Consider the following 21,923-nt stretch of genomic DNA (forward strand, 5'->3'; position numbering starts at 1 on the left):
TTCTGGCCCAGGCATTCCTGAACTCATCTGGTGGCATCCACACCACCACTCCATTTGGCAGTCTGTTCCATGTGCTTAGTGTATTCCACACAAAACATTATCTGCTTAAATCAGCCATATTATTCCCTTACCTTCCTTTTCTGGTTACCTCTCTGTTCCTTCTCTCCTTTTGCCTTTTCTCATCACTTTGTGCACTTCTACATGCTCTCTCACTGTGAAATGCATCCATGTGATAGAACCATTCTGACTTCCTCTCTGTGTTTGCCTAGTACTCCCATTTTGTATCACCCAACAACATGTCCAGCAACCCTCAACCTTTTGGTAACTCCATTGTATGGTTTGTGTCACCTTAATGTCCCTTTTCTGTGTATGGCCAATAAAACTGGGTATTGTATTCCATATATGGTCTTATTAGTGCCTTGTACAATGGAAGGATGACCTCATCTCAGTTCCACTATCCTAGTTACTCTTCACACCATCCTTTTGGCCTTAGATTATTCCTATTAAATTCCAGCTTCAACTTATCTACCCAACCTGCAGGCCACAATATTACACATTAGCCTAATCCAGCCATCACATGTGACCACCAATAATACCATCATCAGCTAGCAGTCTTATTTGGCTGCCATCAGAAGTATAAGGTTCAACACTAGAAATCCTGACACAATTGTAAGGCTTACAAAAACAGTGAATTCCAAAATCCCTGTAGTTCTCAACAATGGGAGATGTGTCCCCTCCCCATGCATATGCACCTGCTACTTATACATACCAACTCCAATATCTCCGAAGCTTAGAATGGGGGAATAATCCAGAATACCACCGTCTCAAAATTGATATATATTTTTCCTAATCACACTTAAATTTTAATTGTTCTGAAAATTGCAATTATGCTCCTTGGGCTTTTAGTGGACACTTATATTGCTCAACAACCCCAGTACAATATCTGACATGGTTTTGCATTAGGAGTGTGGCCTAATGGTTAAGGTGTTTGACTTGCAAGCACAAGGTGTAGGGTTTGAGGCTCACAAGGGATAATTGGCTAAGCTTAAAATGGCTCACAAGGGCAGTTAGCTTAGTACTAATCTATGAACCTATGAACCCCCTGGCTCCAAGTTACTTATCAGCATTTCTCTAGGGGTCCTACTGCCTGATTCTTGTAGGCTGGCAAATATGACACCTACATCAATATTTTACATTTATTCTTTCTTCTCATTCACTTGTCATTTTCTTATAGCTTCCTGTTTCTGCATCTAACAGTACCCTATTTCTGTTTTTAGAAAGAGTGACCATCTCTTCTTCCCACAATTTTTTCTCATAAGAGTTTCACTGTACTCTTAGTTTCATTGTCACACATTTTATATGCACTTCTGCATTATTTCTCACTCTGCTACCCAACATAATGAAATTCACCCTCCTTTAGCAACAGACCCCTGTCTTTGTCTCACTAATCTCTACTCTAAACCACAGTGTGGCGTAAACACTACTATCCATTGGTCCTCTTACCTTCACCTTCTACTCTGTCCATATTACCCAAGTACCAGGTCAAGGAAATAAAAGTTATATACTTACCATAACAGTATATATGGATGGACAGGCCTATTCTGGGAAACAGCAGGACTTTATCTGGTAAGGATTAGGGCAGCTTGGCAATGTAGTAATTTAACTCTCCAGATCTACATCATACCAGGCAAAACATCAATAACTATGCATACATATGTAGACTGAGACCAAAAAGGGAGAAAGAAGGTGGGATGATATGTTACCAAGGACAGACCTGGTCATTTAGATGTATTGTTTTAAGTATAGCATTTGTATCTGATATTAGAATGTCCCCCCTAAATAACACCAGGACAAAGTCCCAGGCTAATCCTCCCTTATGAGAGGCTATCCTATATTGCCATGGTCCCAAAGGAAGACCTTGATCTGGATACATCATCCAGCTTATAGTGCCTGTCAAAGGTATTCAATGAAAGCCAAGTAGTTACTGCAACTTTCTCCCATGTGTTTGATGCTGCAGGTCATGACAATCATTTGCTTGATTGTATAAAGGCAAAAAAGGGATTATTCAAGGCCACTATTCACTGTTTTGGTGGCATTCTCTTTTCCTCAGTATTGTGTGATCATAGAGTTATAAGTTATAGTATGTGGGGGTTATCCTACACATATTGGGAAGCACATGCAGAAGTGGGGGTAACTTTAGACATCCATTACATTCTTTAACAGTTTTAATAGCTGATGTAGCCTTATAATTGGTGCAGGCTGTTAGAATGGCTGTTCATTTCCTTTGTTAGTCCTTTAGTTTCTTTTAAATGTTATAAAAGTTGTTCGTGTGAAGGGCAAACTTATTTTGAACTGTCCAGATTTATTTCAAGATTATCTGCAGTTTTCATGATTGTGGAGCTGGTGTTTGTAATGAGAGTGCTGTTGTTCTGAGATTTCATAGCAATGAATCTATACTATGAATTTGGAATCAATTCTCTCACATAACAACAAACCAGATCATAAACCGGTTGTCAGTACACACACTTCACCTCTTGCACATAACAAGCTCACAACACATAAACTCAGTTATACGGAGGTTCTTGCTAGAAGTCCACCAAAAGATCAAAGACCTCCCAAGTGCAAACCTACTGCACATACTGCAGGTCCAACAGAATCCACTACACATAATAATACACACAACAGTGTTTCAGCCAATAAGACCCTAAGACTAAACACCCCAAAACCAAATGTCTTGGTCATAGGCGACTCCTTAGTGAGACATATAGATGTCCCCCTCACCAGGCTGGACAAGGAGAAGGTCATGGTCTACTGCCAGTCAAGTGCCTGGATCCATCAGATTACGCAAGTCTCTCAACAAGAAGTACCATTATGACTTTGTCATAGTCCAAGTTGAAGTGAATGACTTGAGATGTACCTCACTGGACTATATGAAGAGAGACATGACTGGGCTCTCAGATTATGTGTCCCAAGCAGGTATGTCCCTAGCCCTAAGCTGCATTATACCTTCACCCAGGATGATGCCTCAATATAAACAAAAAATGATTGACTTCAACAATTGGCTTAGCTTCTAGTATCAATCTAATGTACTACTTGTACTGACCCTGAGAACATTGTCAACCTGTTAGTAGACATATTTTGCATAAGCTTCACATCCTGTCCCCACCAGCCATACCCCAAAGCATACCTGTCATCAGTCCTCTACCTAGTATTGCCAAAGAGCAGGTCATAACTGCACTCTCCATTGTCAAAAGCACAGCCTCTATGGGACCGGATAACATCCCAGTCTGCCTACTGAATGGTCTAAAACAGGACCTAGAGGCTCCACTTGGCACTCTCTTCGATGACAGTCTAAGTACTGGCTTTGTCTCAGCAGAGTGGAAAACACCAACAGTAATTCACTTGCACAAAGGGGGTCCATCAACTGACCCTGGGAACTATAGACCCATAAGCCTAAGCAGCCTTATCTGCAAGGCCATGGAGAAAATCATCATGGACCTTATCATCAAAGACATAGGTGACCTTCAAACACTTGACCTGACCCAGTTTGGCTTTGTTAAGTGTAGATCATGCTTATTAAAACTGGTAGACTTCTTCAAGAATGTCACCAAAGCCCTGGATGAAGGCAAAACAGTACATGCAGTCTATCTTAACTTAGCCAATGTTTTTGACACAATCCCCAACTCAGGCATCGTTGAGAAACTCACCCAGCTGGTAATTAACCTGTATGTCACTTGATGGGTAGCAAATTGTCTCACTGTCAGAACACATACAGTCAAGGTTGGGGGATTCCACCTCTACCAGCAAACCAGTTACCATTGGTGTACCACAAGGATCTATGCTGGGCCCCCTACTGTTTAGAATCTATTTCTCAGAAGTCCAGGTGAAAATAGTTGGCCTGTGGCTTCCCAGGTTTGCCAATGACTGTGAACTGGGTGCAATCATTGAGTCCCCCTATGATGTTGACATATTACAAAAAAGGCTTACACAGACAAATGACTGGTGTCAAAGCCACAGACTTAAACTAAATGCAAAAAAAATGCATTATCATCCCTTTTGGCAAAGGGGAAGTCCCTCCAAATTACACTATTAACAGCACCCCCCTTAGCTCAAACCCTGTGGTGAGAGATTTGGAAACACAGGTTGGGGGGTGGCCATGGTGGTGCAGCAGTTAGCATTGCCACCTCACAGCAAGAGGTTCTCTGGTTCGATTCTCAGCTGGGGTGCCCCCTGTGCGGAATCTGCATGTCCTCCCTGTGGTCGAGTGGGTTTCCTCCAGGTGCTCCGGTTTCCTCCCACATCCCAAAGACATGCTGTAGGTGGATTGGACACTCTAAATTGGCCCTAGGTGTGAATGTGTGCATGTGTGCCTTCTGTGGAAGGTTGGGCGCCGGGCTAGCAACTCAACACCGCAAAAACTCCACTGCCAATCATGAGCGGACAGGTGATCCACTGTGGTGACCCCTAACCAGGAAAAGCCAAAAGAAGAAGAAGAAGAAGGTTGATAGCAACTTTAATTTTGATCACCATGTGTCCACAGTGGTAAGAAAGGCCTTCTATTTTGCACATCTTATAAATAAGGGCATCACATCCAGAGCTAAGGATGTTATAACTCTCCTGTACTCATCCTTCATCAGACCACTAATAGAGTACAATACTCCCTTTTGTATGTACCTCAACAGACACCTGCAGCAGCTGGAGAGACTTCAGATGTTTCCCACCAAGAAAATTCAGGGCCTTCAACACATGATCTACATGGGCAGACTGAATGCCCTGTCACTGTACTCTGTATCTTATAGGCTGCTGAGAGGTGACTTGTGCCTGGCCTACAGAGCAGTCTCTGACCCTGCCCTAATGGAAATGCTGTACATCCACAAGTCAAATGGGACAAGATTCACTAACTCCTGGGATCTTAACCTAGCCTACGATATTAACAGGACATGCTGGAGAGACAGATATGTCTCCCAGAGATTTTCACTCCACTGGAACAAACTACCAATTCATGTAAAACAGAGCACCTCAATGACCTATTTAAGTGTAATTTAGACAACTGGATGGGAGACCATAAATTTACCCTGGGGGCGTCACCTGTGTCTTTTTTGGATAAGGGCAGTCAGTGCTGATCATAGACCCGAGTTGCAAATATAGACTACACAACTTGGTCAGTAAGGGAACAAATCTGTAACATGGCAAGACTTATAAAGGCCTAACCTCCTAGGAACCTATAAGAGGCAGCTGTTGTGCATACATTATCCAAGACTGCATTTTGAAAAAAAGGCTTGCAAAGTAGCAGCTACTCTAGTTGACTGGGCCTTAGGTCTCAGAGGAAGAGGCTTGTTATATACAGAGTAGCAGAATGTAATGGAATGCAATATGTCAGCCAGAATTTTATTTGAGAATGAAATGAAGAGCTGAGGCTCCTTTCTTATAGCATCTCCTTTAGCTATATAAGATGTTAATTACCTGTGCACATCCATGCAGTGAAGGTAATATTCTTCCTAACCATAAAAACTAGGAAAGAAAACTGGAAGATGAACAAGTTTATTTAGATTTGATTTATTTGCTGCCACAGACATGAAACCATCTGTGTTTATGGAAATCAAAAAAGATGGCCTCCCATAAAGAGCCTGCAGATCAGAGATCTGGGATAAAAACAACTTCTGGTTCAAGTGGAGGAAGGATCAGTTTCTCCACCATAAAGTAATGATCAGGGGGAGGGGACTAGACATTTAACCAGTGGTCTTAAAAGAAGGGAACTCTTCAAAAGGCTTTACAAGCTTTCAACAAAGTCAAAGAGATGGAGTTGGCACCCTAATGTAAATTAGAGAAACATTTTTGAAGAACCTTAACAGAAGAATTGCTGAGGCCAGAGTCAAAGACCTGAGTAAGGTACTCCAGCGCAGAGGGAGCTTGGGAAGTAAAGGGATCCAAAACTTTGGTTGTTACCCAAATGGAAATGTTTATCCACTTACGCTTGTAGGGTTTCCAAGATGCTCTTTTCAGAAGGTGTTACCTCATTCATACTAAGTACCATATGAGGACATATCTGTAGTTACCAGAGTGTGCCCAGAGGGGGTGCGGACTAGCTTAGTACAACTCTTGAGTGCCATCTATATGCACATACAGTAAAATCTATGAAAAAGCAAATGAACAATCCCATTTTAATAGGATGGCAAATTCTTATTTCTTACTTAAAATGTAATTGTTTCTCTACAAAATGTGGACTTCCTGTTTGAGAAACCAGAGTTAAAATGCATTTTCCAGTTGTTGTTATGGTCACATTTGTTTTGTTTCTCTGGCTGTTGCTGGCTGAACTAACCTGCATTCTGCTGGCATGGAAGTGTTATCTTGAGAGCCTTGTAACTGATTATTACATTTGCAGCCAAGAATTACACAGTTTTAAAAATAACTGTGCATTTGTTGCTGCTATTGTGGTGTAAAATTTAGTTATTTTTAATCTAGTAGTTCTGATGCTGTTTGTTTTGGGATTTGCAAAAGGATCATCAAAACAGGGTCCAGCGATATCATGTATGCCAGGAAAAAAATCGTCTTTCAGACATCTGCATGATACCGAGTAAAGAGACAGGTATTTTAGGTGTTCAGTGTATAACATTTGTTTACTCCCTGTATTCTTTTTGTAAGGAAGCGTTGTGGACGTTCCAGTTGCTGCATGTGTCTGGTCAAGTACATACCGAAGGGGGAATTATACTCTATGATGGGTCCGATGAAGGCTGAGTACACTGGTATGATGACTTATCTCGACCAAGATGCCTTGCACTTGCTTATAAGTTGAGCAACATAGAAGGATAATAACTTGGACACATGTTGTTCGAAGGGTAGGTTACTATCTACACATGTTCCTTGATATAAGGCTAGTTAATCAACTTTTAGGTGTATTTTATTGATAATGTATTTACTCAGGGTGGCAGACTTACCATAAGGTACTATAATGCATATCTTGGTACTGAGTTTTAAGCTATGGCTTAGGCACCAAGAGTTTGTCTGTGTTAGACTTTCCTGAAGGATGTTCTTATTTGGGGGTGGGATTCAATGACTGCTCCCAGTTTGCAGTCATTCACAAACTCAGTTAGCCTGAGGCCTTTCACATTGGCTTTGACATAAGAGAAGTAGATGCAGAAAAAGAGCCACCAAATGGGTAAAGTACCACCTAACAATGTAGAAAGCAAATGAAAATGAAGAGAAAGGATGGCACTCCACGACAATCGAAGCTGACCCACAGTATAAGAATACAAAAAATCCTTTGTTTAAAATCAGGTAAGTGCTTTCGCGTTTGCATAAATGCTTCATCAGACTTTCAAAATATCTTAAACAGAGCTCCATATAAATACTATCACTTATTTAAAATAACCAATGAAATCCTAACTAAGTAAATTTAATTAAAAAACTCTTAAAGTGCCCTCACTTACATGCATATCTCACTGATGCATTTAATGGCAATGAAACCACATAAAAGTTTAAAATACATCATAAGACATCTAAGACATATATTCTAATGCAAAGCAATTAACTATAACAAACTTATGATACAGTATAAAGCTTCATGTCAATATTTCAAACAATCAATGAAATCCTAACTGAATAAGTTTAATTAAAAAAACTCTTAAAGTGCCCTCACTTACATACACACCTCACTAATATATTTAATAGTAATGAACCACATCAAAGTTTAAAACACATCATAAGCATACAGGCAATAAATATAATCAGACGTCTAGGACATATATTCTCACGCAAAGCAATTAACTATAACAAACTGTATATTACAGTATAAGGCTTCATGTCAATGCTTAAAGGGATGATCTTTAAGAAAGGGTTTCAAAGAAACCCTATCATTCAGTCAATGTCCTCTATCTGCTTGCAGTCTTATAATCTACTTGCCTTCTTTTTTCTCTATATGATTTGCTATGTCTCCTAGTCTTTCAGTGGTAACTAACTCTAAAACTAAAAATTAAAAACTATGCGTATTATCATTATAAATGACATGTCTAGCTATTGCCTTCATTCTCTCTGTTAATAGCATATATATGTTCCCTTATTCTCTCTCTTAATGTCCTGTTCGTTTTTCCAACATAAAAACTGTTGCATTCCTGACACACAGCTACGTAAACTACATTTCTGGTTCTACAGTCTGTGTATTGTTGGAACTCATATTTCTGATGTGTATCTGGATGTATGAAATTGTTGGTATTGGCTATATAGCCACATTGATTGCAGTGACGACAGGGCGATGTCCCTCTTCTAACTGAGAGGGGTTCCTTCTTATTATTCCTCTCATAACACACAATCTGTTTCAATGATCTTGTGTTGTTGTAACTAAAACTAGGACTAGTGCCTACCACTTTTTTTATATCTTCATCTAATAATAGCATATTCCAATTTTTTCTGATTAACTGTGTTATTTTCTTATTATTATTTGTATAAGGAATGACAAGTCTATTGTTTCTGGATGTGGAAATAAGTCTTTGTCGTTCTTGTGACTGACCAGTCCTCTTAATATATGGTTGACCTACTGTGTCACGTTCTATTTTTTGTATGGCACTTAAATCACTAGTATGATATCCTCTTTCTAAAAAATCCATCCTCACATCTCTAATAACTTCATGGAATACCTCATCTTCACTTACTATGCGTGAGGTCCTGAGTGCCTGACTCTTGACAATATTTCTGTGAATATGTGAAGGGTGCATACTATTGCGATGCAAAAATGCATTTCTTCTGCAGGGTTTCTTAAAGACTTCTGTGGTGATCACACCATCACACTTCTTCAATAGTACGTCCAAAAATTCAATTTCATTCTGGGAGCTTTTACCAGTTAAGGTGAGAAAAGTTGTCATCCCATTAATATAAGTAATAAACTCATTTAATGTGGAGGAATCCCCTCCCCAAATGAGGAAGACATTGTCCACAAAATGCCTGTAATATTTAATAAAATAAGAAAAGAACGTATGCTCTAAGATGTATGTGTACTCCCAATATGCCAAAACTAAATTTGCTTAGGAGTTGGCACAAGGTGTGCCTATTGCTAAGCCCATAGTCTGTAGATAATAGCTTCTATCATATGTGAATACATTATTTGTGAGTATAAGCTCCATCAACATTGTTACTTTAATGATTCTATCATTATTAAGTCCTCTCTGTATCAAAAACAAATGTAAGTATTCTATGCCAACATCATTAGGTATACTCGTGAAAAGTGATGTAACATCTAGCATAACCATATAATCAGTAGCAATCTTAGAGCTACTATTGTTATAAGATCCTAAGGTCTCTAAAAAGTGCTGTGTGTCCCTTAAAATTGAATGAGTTGACTCCACTAGTGGTCTCAGTTGTTTTTCTACATAAATCGACATAGCTTCTGTTAGCCACCCATTGCTAGATACAATCAGTCTGAATGGGGGATTTACCAATGTTTTGTGTATCTTGGGGAAACCCCTAAAAGTTGGTATTAGTGGTTTCTCTACCAAGAAGTATTTATAAAGCACACCATCTATAATATTACACATCCACATATCATAAAGATCATCATAGACCCTCTTAATTAATGTATCTAACTGGGACTTTGTTAAGCTCTTATATGTATCGATGACTGTTAACTGTAGTCAAACATACGATTGTCAATGCAGAGAAAAGTATCTCTCAACTGTCCAGATTTTTTCAGAATGTCAAGATTTTTGCCTCATATTTTTTGTCTGTTCCTCATAAAATTTGTGGTTTTCTGGCAAATCATCGAGGATTGAAGTCAATAATTACAGGCATTTAAGTTTCAGACTTCACATCCTTCAGAAAATGCATGCTAACACACCATTTGTTTTAGTAACTTTCTAAGTTTTAAAAGAAATATTTAAAATGTGTCCCTACTTTTGGGCCATTGTCCCCTCAGTTTTTTTTTGCTTTGTCCAGATTTCTTATGCTAACAGGATGAGAAGTAGTATAGCCCTACAGCTGGTCATTTTGCAGAAAAGAAACTTGTAATATAATTTCTTGTGCTTGTTCTTTATTTTTATCTTGTATGGAAGGCAAAAGCTGAGACCCCAGGGGAATAAACTTCTGTGGATCTGTTGAATGATGTTATTTATTTTATACATACCTATATATATTTATAATATATGCTGATTTACTAGTAAGATATCCCCTTACTGTGGTTCCAATCTTTGCTTAGCCTGGAATAAATTTCCTGAGCCAGTTACCATGCATTTTTATCTCCAGTGTGTGGCGCTCTGTATACTAAATCCATCTACAAGAGAGCTCCTTTCTTTCCCTCCAGCCTTAAAGTCAAACTCTTATTCATCCCTTGATTTTGTCTTTGTTCTCCCCCCTCTGTGGTGCCCTTTATTCCATTTAGAATGTACGCAGTCAGATTGCCGCCTCCTTTTTCTCTCTCTCATTCCTATATACTCTAGAACTAATCACCATCATGTCCCTGTCCTGATGAAATGATGCTTCTTCTATGTCTTTGCAACTTCTATGTTTGTTACTGAGAATCCTTAATCTGCACAGTGTTTCACCTTTAGTCAGCATCCCCCCACATCATTTCCCTTTATTGTTTGCTGTCCTGTTTTCTTTACCTCCTTTTCTATTCTTTGGTATTTGACTGATGACAACTTCTTAAGTTACAGAATACAAAGAAATGGTAAGCAATACTACTGTGTGCTAACATACTAACATTAAAGAAATTATGGAAACAAGTAAAAAGTGGTATAGAACTAAAAGCAAAAAGAGATAGCATTTAGTAATGCACCAGTAGGATGTCATTGCATATAATTCTGCTGTGATATTACTGCAGAACAATCACAACATGCTATCACTCCATAAAGACTCATTATGATATCACATACAGTCCCAATATTATGTCACTGCAGTAAAGTGCCACTGTGATGCCATGACATACATACCACTGCAATGTCATGGCAATGCAGTCCTGCTATGATGTCATGGCAGTTCAGTCCCCTTATTATATCACTGGAATACAGTCCCACAGTGAATGTCATTGGAGTACAGTTCAACTGTCGTGTCATTGTGATGTCATTGTTTATTCCAAACGTGTAACACAGACACCTAATACACCACACAGGGTAACCATAGACCTTATAATCTGTCATCATGGGGGAAAGGGCCAGGAGAGTGTTCTATTCTAGATAAAGTTCTCTGTGTTTTATTCCACCTTCCAAAATAAAAGAACCCTGAAAAGCAGAAGTTCACAAATGACATCACTACAACAGCAGCAAAAACCATGAAGCCACATTAGCATCGAGTCACAAATCTTTACCGGATATTCTCTTCCCTGCCCTGTGGTTCTGAAGTAGGTGCTGTCCCCCTTCCTCGGGCGAAGGCTGCCGCCTCTGCTGCCACTGTTTGTGAATTCTTTGATTTCCTGTGAAAACAATGAAGAGGCAAACACAAGTGGGTAGTATCATGGCATGCTATCCCACACATTCAAAACCAGGATAAATCTCAGTGCTTTCTACCAACAGAAACAACGCATTTTGGGAGCAAAACATTTTTTGAAGAGTTGTTAGTAGTTTCAGGTACAGTTTTTCTACCTTGTAAGGGAAGTGAAGGAAGTGGAATTCCTCTGTTATTCTTATCTTTACATGAAAGACTGGCATTTTTCTGCACTGCTGACCAGTAAGTTAAAATTCAATGCATTGAAACTGAAGCAAAAATGCTCTCCTCATGTAAGCAGTGCTTGCATATGATTGCTTAAGCTGACAGGACAGACATTCGAGGGCAGGAGTATCAGCGAGTTGTCATAAGGGCAATACACTGATGTCTATGTTTACTTTTCCTGACAGAAGTGTCAATCCATACAGCTCCTGAACAATTAATCATGAATGACTCATTGCCTCTACTTTATTACATTTTGCAAGACTCCTCTAGTGGTTACATATTAATGTTTGGGCTAAGTTCTTGATAACCAAGAAACCGCATGTGACAGAAAAAGCTGACTTTAAATCCACTGATGATCTACTCTGGATTCCACTAAGTTTGGCTGAAGCAGTTCCTTATATACAGGACTGCTGAAGAAAGCCTGTGGTCTCTCAAGAATATGGTACTCAAGGTGCAACCTTACCAATACACTACGGAATGGGAGAACAACCTTGGTCTACTTCTATTCGACTTCTCAAACTAAAAATACATTCTTGTTTTTATCACAGTCTATCCAAAATTTATTGCATAGTTTAAACTATGTGATAACCAAAAATAAAACATTGTTACCAAGGTCAACATAAGAAAATACTTGAAAACAAAAAAATGTCAACTGTGATATGCTGAATCACAGGATTTCAACTTTCCTTCTCAACATTTTAAATGAACTTCAAGAGAACAAGTATACAGCACAGTTATCACTTCCTTAAATAACAATCAAACAACAAAATCACATGACTAGTATCAGCAATCCTCAACACAAATCAATGTATTAAATGAAACCACTACAAAGTAATAAAGTACAGTTACTTTTCCACAGAGTTGTTAAATTCAAAATAAATATAGACAGCTACTTTGAAAAAGCATTCATATAATTAATGAGACATAATTATTCTTGACCATTTTATGCAGTATAAACTGTCAAGATGAATAAAAAGAAATGACAAAAAGTAGAAAACATAATCAAATACAAAACACACACACACACACACACACACACACACACACACACACACACACACACAAAGACGCTTATCATTGTCATAATCAACCCCCTTTTTCTCATCTTCTACATGGGGGCGGGATGTCATGTCAACTGTCAGCATTTCTTCCTCTCAATTCAATGCCACACTCTTACTGTCTTTGACAGTCATGCTTGACTGACAGATCTTTTCTCACACAATCCAGCTGGATACCCTTGTTTCCTCTTACCTACTTCTTGGCTGTCCCAAATCTTCTTCACCAGATTATCTTGTACTTTTCTGCACGTGCCCAAACCCCGTAAACTGTTCTCTTTGATCTTCTCTGCATTTGGACTACTTGGGCTTTTTCTCTGATGTCCTCATTTCTTCATTTGTCCTACAATGTGCATCCTACCACCCATCTGAGATGGTTAAACAGATATGTTCATCCCTGAATGCTTTTAATGTTAGGGTAAGATCATGCCTTAGCCTTCTGCAGATTAATACATAGAGATTTAAAGCCCTAGACTTTTCTTAAGAAGACACTCTAAATATTCCTTTTACATGGCTTATGACATTTCTTTGAATTATTGTTATTTGTTTTCATTCTGTTCTCTCCACATATTTCAGTCTGAAAAAAGTACATTATTATTATTATTATTATTATTTATTATTACATTTTATGTCATTATGGCATTATGGACCATTACTAAGACATGAAGACTCTCACAACTGATGCATTGAAATATATATCCTGCTGCACTATCAGCCATATAATACACTATGATGAAATTCTGAGGACTGCAATTGCAATCTTTAGAGCAGCAAGACTGAAAATGCAAATAAAAGGAGTATATCTATATTTATATATATATGTGTGTGTGTGTGTGTGTGTGTGTGTGTGTGTGTGTGTGTGTGTGTGTGTGTGTGTGTGTGTGTGTGTGTGTGTGTGTGCGAGCACGTCTGTGTAGATATATATATATATATATATATATATATATATATATATATATATATATTTGTATCGTCTGTATATATATATATATATATATATATATATATGCACACACACACACACACACACACACACACACACACACACACACACACACACACACACACACACACAGACACACACCAAGAACAAGTTTATTGTACTTTGAGGAATCCCCCTTACTCTGAGGTAATCTTGGAGTTAGAACAGATATCAGAAGATATACTGGCAGCACATTCTGCCATATGGGGATGCAGAAAGGCCTACAAAAACGGTTTACCACAATTAGAACAAGTTTAGAGATTTACTGTGATTCTTTGGCAGTCACACTTTACTTTTCATCACTAATGCACACACAGTTGCAGGTTTCACACTTATGACAAGGCAACTCAAATGACTTAATATTTTTGCATGTTGACTACAATGATCACACAAGTTTGTATTTACAAAATTTAAAAAAAATGGATACAGTGAAATTGTGCAAGCTCCCTTAAAGATTACTCTCAAAATTTCCTTTTGTTTTTAAATAAATTAGTATAAAAGCTGTAAAACTTAACTCTTGGTAAAGAGCTGGCGTTCTTCTACCCAACTACTACTTGGAATCCATTTTCCTGTGAGAATACAAGTATGGTAAGATGCATTACTTTGTTAAGGCTGGTATTCATTCACCATTTTAAGGGGTTCTATGTATTTTCTGCTCTAGAATTCAAACCAGAGTTTTATTTTTTTTTTAGAGGAATTTAAAAGTGATTTTATCCTTACCTGTGACAGTATTAGATTAATGCAACTTAACACCAAGAATTTGGATGATAAGAGGATGGGTTTTCAGAAAACTGGCCAACGTGTTATTACTGAAATTTCATAACAGAAGTTTTTTCTCTGTTTAATTTTATTAGGGTATGACTGTTTTTACTGATCTAGAAGTAAAAATACTAGGATGGGAGAGGAACACTTTTTGCAAATGGCATTTTAAAGCTCACATGGCCACTGGAAATGTTGAAATTGAAATTTTAGAAGCTGTTGTGAATGGCCCAAAGAGAAGGATATTTGCAATGACAGAAAATCACTGGAGTAGCTTGTTAATATAAGACCTTAATCCACATTTCCAGCTCTCAGCAGCAATGCCTTCTCAGGGCTTAAAAACACTGATACAAATTCAAACAATATTTATGAACCAACCATAACAGGAAAATTTAAGTAATTAATTAAACAACTAAATAATTACAAATCAAAGAAATACCTTCTGAAGATAAATTAGCCTCCAAAATCCATTTTAGTACTAAATCTAAGTGCTTCAACAAAGTATTAGTTTAAATGTGTGCACACTTATGCAACCAGCTTACTGTACTTTTTTTTATTTTTTATATGTTTTCCCCTAACAGATTTGTTCATTTTTCAATCGAATTGTACAGGTTATAGTTCACACTGAAGGTGGGAAAAGTTTTGAAATGATTTACTGTGGTCTCATTTTTTTATATACAAAAACCTAGCATTTTAACAGGGGTGTGTAAACTTTTTATATCCACTGTATACCTCATGCTCTTCCTTTGATATTAAAGTCAATATACAAAAATTAGCACTTATAACTTTTGCTAATTATTTAGCATATATTAATATAAAGCTTTTGGGGTGTGCAAGACATCAGTGTAATTAATACATTTAAGGATCACTTTCCAAGATGTATAGAAAATATTTTTATTAGTTAATTGCTTTTGTCTGGGATAAAATATCCAGACTTCTTCAGAATAAAGAACAAATAAAAATAATTCAGTATTAAATAATGCCAAGGTGATCATGTGACCAATTAACAATTACTGCATAAAAATCAATAGTTAAAAAGACAGTAACAAGTTGATTCAAAACCAGTACAAATAATTGTAGACTAAACACATCAAATGACTCTACCGCTCATAAAGAAATTATTTCAGAAGGGATTAACTTTTATTTCTATATCTTAGTTTGATGTGTTTGACTGAGTTCTATAACTTAAATTATATCTGCTATCATTTGCTGAAATTCTTGTTTAGAGACTGCTTGTAATACCACATTGTCTGAGTACAGCAACTTTGTTGATGACCCCTTCCAGCCTATTTGCTAATGTAGTCCATTAGAGCTCAGAGGCCCACTCCCACTGGGTACCCCTCTGTGAATTCAAACACTGTTTGTATTGTGTCATTGGGTCCTTGTACATGACCTACACTAATTCTACCACTGCTTCTTGAATATTGAACCATTGCAGGACTGCCCAAATCAGCTTGCCAGGGACTTGTCTCAGTATATATGTGATACGTCTGTTAGACACACAGCTAATAATACTGGATATGAAGACTATAAAAGTATCCATGGGTACTGTTAAGATCTGTTTTGTTTTTTTTAACCATGTTGGTACATTTCTTTGTACTCTACAGTCTTTTGCAACATGTTCACTAATAACACTAGAATATACTTTCATGACCCAGGAAACACTACTGCCAAAACTAACAGGTGGTAGTCTTTAATATGTCTTATCCTTCTCTTTATGACCTGTCATAAATACACTCAGTCTACATACACATTTCTTTTAGATACACTCATATCAAACATTTTGCAAAACAGAACTTTAGATTTTTCTAAGCTCCTCTAATTCTTTATTTTCTACTCCACTCTTCACCAAAGATTTTTTTTGCCAATCAATTTTCCCCAAAAGGTGAAGAACAATCTGCTGATAGTAATGTGTCATTCCTACTGATTTTAAATTAAGGAAATAGCAATAGTCGATTCCTCCAAAACATAAGCAAATCTTTTTGAAAATCCATTTAAAATGCTTTCCATATAGGTACACATATTACCACCACCACAACATCATCTCACTACTTGTGCTATTCATCTCAACTTTTAGACAATTTTCTTTACAAACCACTTGGTGATGTGCTTACATCTCAAATCTGGTTGCCTAGATGTCCTGTCTCACAGTATCATCCAGTCCTACAATAGTGCTCCCAAGTGTATGACTTGGCATATTTTACATATGGATTGTACACTCCTTTTTAATGTGCTTTCACAGAATTCACACCTACCTGATTATTCATGCTAGCTGTGAACATTGTTTATTAAGGAATTCTGCTTATGAAGATAATGACCTTGCTCTGTTTGCCTTACCTTTGAGAAAAATCCCATGCCTTCCCTGCATCTGTGTTCAGAAAGTTCTTTTGCTTTTGCACGGAGTCATCTTTCTCAATCTTGATAAAATCTTTGTGGAGAATGAAAAAAAAGTAACATCTTTAGTAATAAATTAACACACCTTAACTGATGGGTTATGCAAATAAACATACACAAATACTTTCAGAGTCAATGCTTACAAAGAAAGCATTTAAAATTATTATCTTTTTTAAATACCTTTATTGAATTATAACTTGTAACAAAGGCAAATTTACATTCATATAAAAGTAATCAAACTGTATTAACAAGTTAAAATTAACAAACATTATGCTTCACATATATTGCTATATATCATATAACCTAAGCAATATTACATAAATTATTCAAGTCCTGCCCCTTTTTTAAGCAAGAAACATCTTTATTAAACCATCACATATGACATAAGCAATCACACATTTATATAAATGAAAACAAACCACACTGACACAATCCTAGTTGCAAGCATTTTACATCACAAACCATACTGGCATACTCCCAGTTGCAAACATTACACATCACTTATAATCTATCCAGTCATTTTCAGTCAAACATTATATAACTCATTTAAGTCCTTCCTTCTTTTAAACCTCATTCCTCCCTGTATGTATTGTTCACAAAATTCCCATTTTTTTCCTATGTAGTTTGCTCCTACCCTTTTCTAAAGATCTCACTTCCCTTTTGTTTTATCTCTGTTACAATATTCAATACTTGTAGTATAGCTGGTTTAGATTTTGATTTCCATTTTCTAGTAATTCCTTTTTTTGGCAGCCAACATAATTAGACACAGCAAGGCTTTGCCATGTTTAGGCAATTCCGATTCTTTATCATAGCTCAGAAAAATCATCTCCATTGTCACACCAATCTGCCTACCCAGCATCTCCGACATTGCATACCGCAGGTAATCCTTAAAGTCCACCAACTCACTGAACTCCCAGAAAATATGTTCCTAATTACCTCTTTCTTCCCTGTCACAACTCCAACATTTACTGTCCACCTGAGGAAAAATTCTCTGGAGTCTACTTGAGGTATAAAAATATCTATGTAAACATTTCCAAGCTAAATATTCTAGATTTTGTTGCATATTTGGGGGACATACAGATATCCTCCTATTGTTTCTTTGTGAATTTTTTATCCAGTCTCTCTTTCCAATCCTTTCTATCCTCCTCTGATTGATTCTTATAGTTATCATGCATTATTTTATATGCTCTACTAATTATTTCTTTTTTAATGTCAGCTTCCTTTCTAGATTCTACTAAAAACTCTACCAGTGCTGGTCTTTCATTTAGGTCCAGTGGCGGCTGGTGACTTCAAATTAAAGGGGGACTGCAGGAGACAGCTGAATGGGTGGGGCCAATGGGAAGGGGTGTGACCAACTAGAAAGGGGTGGAACTATGCTCAAAACCACAACAACTGGAACTTTAATTAAATATGCTGCCCTGGGTGCCAAACCATCATTATGAGAGTCCAATCTAGACAAAATGAAGTGTTGAAGAAAAATATTTCAATGCATTGGCTACATTACAACTTACTTAATATCTAGACAGAAACACAAAGGTTGTGAGGCATGAAAAAATAAATAACTTTTTAAATACATTACTGGAATGCCAGTCAAAATCAAGTATAAAAAAACAAGCATCCCTCAACTCAAGCCACTTCTCCTTGCACTGCAGTTCTAATTATAATTTATATTCAGCTTTATAAAATTACCAAGTAACGTGCTGAAAGTAGCAATCTCTGTGATACCCCCACTCGTAAAATGTTTCTTTTTCAAAAAAGACCTGCTGCCTGATAACAACTATCTACTTATTTCATGGGGAAGACATGATCAAAGTAAAAAATGAACAGCAAACAAGAAACAAGCTCAAGACAAATTGCTTAAAGGATTACGGCACAAGTTATGGACCACACATGATAGACTGTCATTCTGTTTAGTTTACGGGTAAAGCCTGCAAAGATGACTGCAAGTCTCCAACAAATGTAATGAGCTTCTGAAAATACTGTAATCCTGACTTTTATTACAAATACTGTCATATGCATTTCAATACCTAAGGCTTATACGTTATCTAGTTATGTAAATATTCTCTGCATGGCACCAACGAAAAGGCTTTCAATGTTGGTAATTCTTTAACAGTATGCTTATTAAAGCTTACTTGCATCTTACAATCTCCGACAAGCTTACCTGATGGTCATTAAAGCATTGCTACTTAAACACAGAGCAACAGGGCACTGCAACAGCATACATTTTCTGAATAATAAGAAGCATAAATCAACAGTATAAAAATATGACAGAAAACCAGAACATTCTGCAAAATCAAGGACAGATGAAAAGCCACGGTCATACTTGTAGTCTACCTTGGCTGGGGTAATACTCTGCACACTTAACTGCATAACTGCTCCTTGCCTTGCTTGGACACATCCAGAGCCACTACAATGGGGAGTGGAGTGCAGCATGTATGTCACAGTTTGAAATGTCTCTGACTGATGATGATGGCTCTGACAGTCATACCTCTCAGCCTCAGAGCAAGAAATCTGGATAAAGCCATACACAGAAGTGGGACACAGGCCCAAGAATAAGGACAATTTTTAAATATTGCTCTTATAAACTTAGAAAGATAATAGAATAGTAGTAGGTCTTGCATTAGTACAAATTTTCTGAAAGGTATGAAATCTGAAACTCAAATGTCTGCCATTATTTTCTAACTTCACTTTTTAATGATTTGCCACTAATTTGCCAGAAAACCACAATTTTATGAAAAACAGACCAAAAATGTGATGCAAAAATATAAAATTGCCACACAATACAGCTGGAATCCTGTCAAAGAAGGAACACCTTTTTAATATTAGTACTGTTAACTTGAGGAGCTGACAAAATAAGAGCATCTACATGCATTTCTGAAATAAAAGCAAACTATAACTCTGATTATTACAGTTATTGATAATTGTAAACCCTCCATGTTTTCTTCCAAAATTGCCATTTTGCGGAGGGATTATTAGGGGGAGAGCAACATTTTGAGCCAAAATTGGGGATGGTTGAGGTTTGGATATTCCTAATACTATAAAGCGATTTATTTGCACATACTTCTCAACGTCTTAATGCAGGAAATCTGGACAAGGCCAAATATACTGGGGGGAACATACAAACAGTACTAAAAATTGCTTTTGTATAAACTTAAGACAGTTGATAGAATAACAGGTCTTGCTTTAGCATGCATTTTTCTGAAGGTTATGACGTCTGAAACTCAATGTCTGTCATTATTTAGTGACTTCATTCCTAAATGGTTTGCCAGAAAATCACAAATTTTATGAGGAACAAACCAAAAATAAGAAGCAAAAATCTATTCATTCTGCATAAATCTGGACAGTTGAGAGATATAGTTCAGCTGGGGCCCTTCCCCCCTCACAAACTTATGGTCGAATGGAGCCTCCCCCCTGCAAACATTCCAATGTCCCATTCCTTGGTTATTTCACCCCATTGACCATAAACACTGTAATGTGCATACTGCTTTACTTTTGCAATGATTTGGATTTCATTTGAAAGTTTTATTTTGCATTTTACAGCACAGACCCTAATAGATATCTGCTAAACAAAGCAATGCGGTCTCACAATGAAAATAGACTTAGCATTAAAACTTCTCTGATCTTGAAACTCACATTCATTGAAACAGCATTGAAACCCACATTCAAAGAAAATACATTTTGCCAGTGGCAGATAAAAATTAACTTTGGGCTGTTTTCAAATCATAGGCCCCATGCATAACACGAAACATACACATGCTCTTTGATACACCTTCCTGACCTTGTACAATACAGTACAGTTGTTAGATGGCATTTTAAATTTGTTTTGAACATTTTTCCAGTAAACAATGAAACAAAATGCATGCACCAATAATGACAAAACTTCCCAATTCAGAAAATTTCCATCATAAAAGTCTACTCAAACTTCTACAGTCCACCAGTATCAGTAAATATGCACAATCTCTGAAGAAGTAAAAGCCATCTAAATAATTCCACATTAAAGAAATCTGTAACTAATGAAGAGGTTGCTGCTAGCAAACAACTTTATATGTCATTGTTTCATCTACAAATAAAGTGCCTGTTGCCCTTGAGGAATAAATTGCCTATGTTGCATTAAAAAAATGATAAGCTAGTAATATTGCAATAGGGAATGGATGGCAAACTGATAACAGGTTCATAGTTACTAGGTATCCACCCCCTTTACAAGGCAGTAAGTATCAGCAATGCATCTACCTACTATGGGAGTTGAACCCACACCCTTCTGCATCAAAAGCAAGTACACTACCTGTTGTGCTATTAACAATGCAAGCAGACTCTGCATAAGCAGCACTAAACTTTTGTTTTCCTGCAGCTCTCAGCTCCTTGTAAAATCTACTTGACACTCAGCTGTATCTTGGAACTTTGCAGCACAAGAAATCTGGAAAAAGCCAAAATGTATTGGGGGGGGGACAAAAACCCAAAAACCAGGGACACATTTTAAACATTGCTTGTATAATGTTGGAAAGTTGCTAGAACAAAATGCTGTGTTACCACCATACATTTCACTGCCAAGTCTTGACCCCAGGGGACCCTGTGCAAAACAGTCAGAGCAATATACCCCTATGTTTCTTGAGCTACCCTCCTGCTTTACCATTATCACTCTCCACTTTAAATTATAGTGTTCTGCTTGTGCTATGTATAGCTGTTTTGTGAAAGAGAGGAAGACTGAAACTTAAATGGCTACCATTTAGTGAATTCAGTTCTCACTATAGCTCTCAACCTCATAGCAAAAAACACGTGGACAAAGCCAGTAATGGGGGGATACAGCCCCCAAACATATTCAGTGAATTCAGTTCTCAGCATAGCTCTCAACCTTAACACAAAAAACCTGGATGAAGCCAAAAATGGGGGAATACAGTCCCAAACATAGGGACAAATTTCTAATATCCATGTTATAAACTTAGAAAATTGCTGGAATAAAAGGTTTTGTGTTACCATGTACTTTCTGAAGAATATGAAGTCTGAAATTCAAATGCCTGTTATTTTTATTTAACATTTGTTAACCAGGAAAGTCTGACTTGGAACAAAAAACAATTTTCAGCAGAGCAGGGACAAACACTCCAGACATG

The 21,923-nt window shown here is 37.2% G+C and overlaps 1 protein-coding gene across 2 annotated transcripts in view; it reads right to left on the minus strand.

Annotated features, from left to right (window-relative positions):
- Nucleotides 1-21,923, minus strand: part of INPP5D (inositol polyphosphate-5-phosphatase D) — a 1,064,128-nt gene that overhangs the window by 66,303 nt on the left and 975,902 nt on the right. For both annotated transcript variants that reach the window (XM_044070586.1, XM_044070585.1), the window contains exons 24-25: nucleotides 16,762-16,852; nucleotides 11,288-11,392 (exon numbers count right to left, since the gene is read on the minus strand). In XM_044070586.1, the coding sequence (XP_043926521.1) occupies nucleotides 11,288-11,392; nucleotides 16,762-16,852 (196 nt within the window). The remainder of the gene's footprint in view (nucleotides 1-11,287; nucleotides 11,393-16,761; nucleotides 16,853-21,923) is intronic.

This window comes from Protopterus annectens, chromosome 4.part1 (assembly GCF_019279795.1).
Source record: "Protopterus annectens isolate FY-2018-M chromosome 4.part1, PAN1.0, whole genome shotgun sequence".
Classification (NCBI taxonomy): domain Eukaryota; kingdom Metazoa; phylum Chordata; order Ceratodontiformes; family Protopteridae; genus Protopterus; species Protopterus annectens.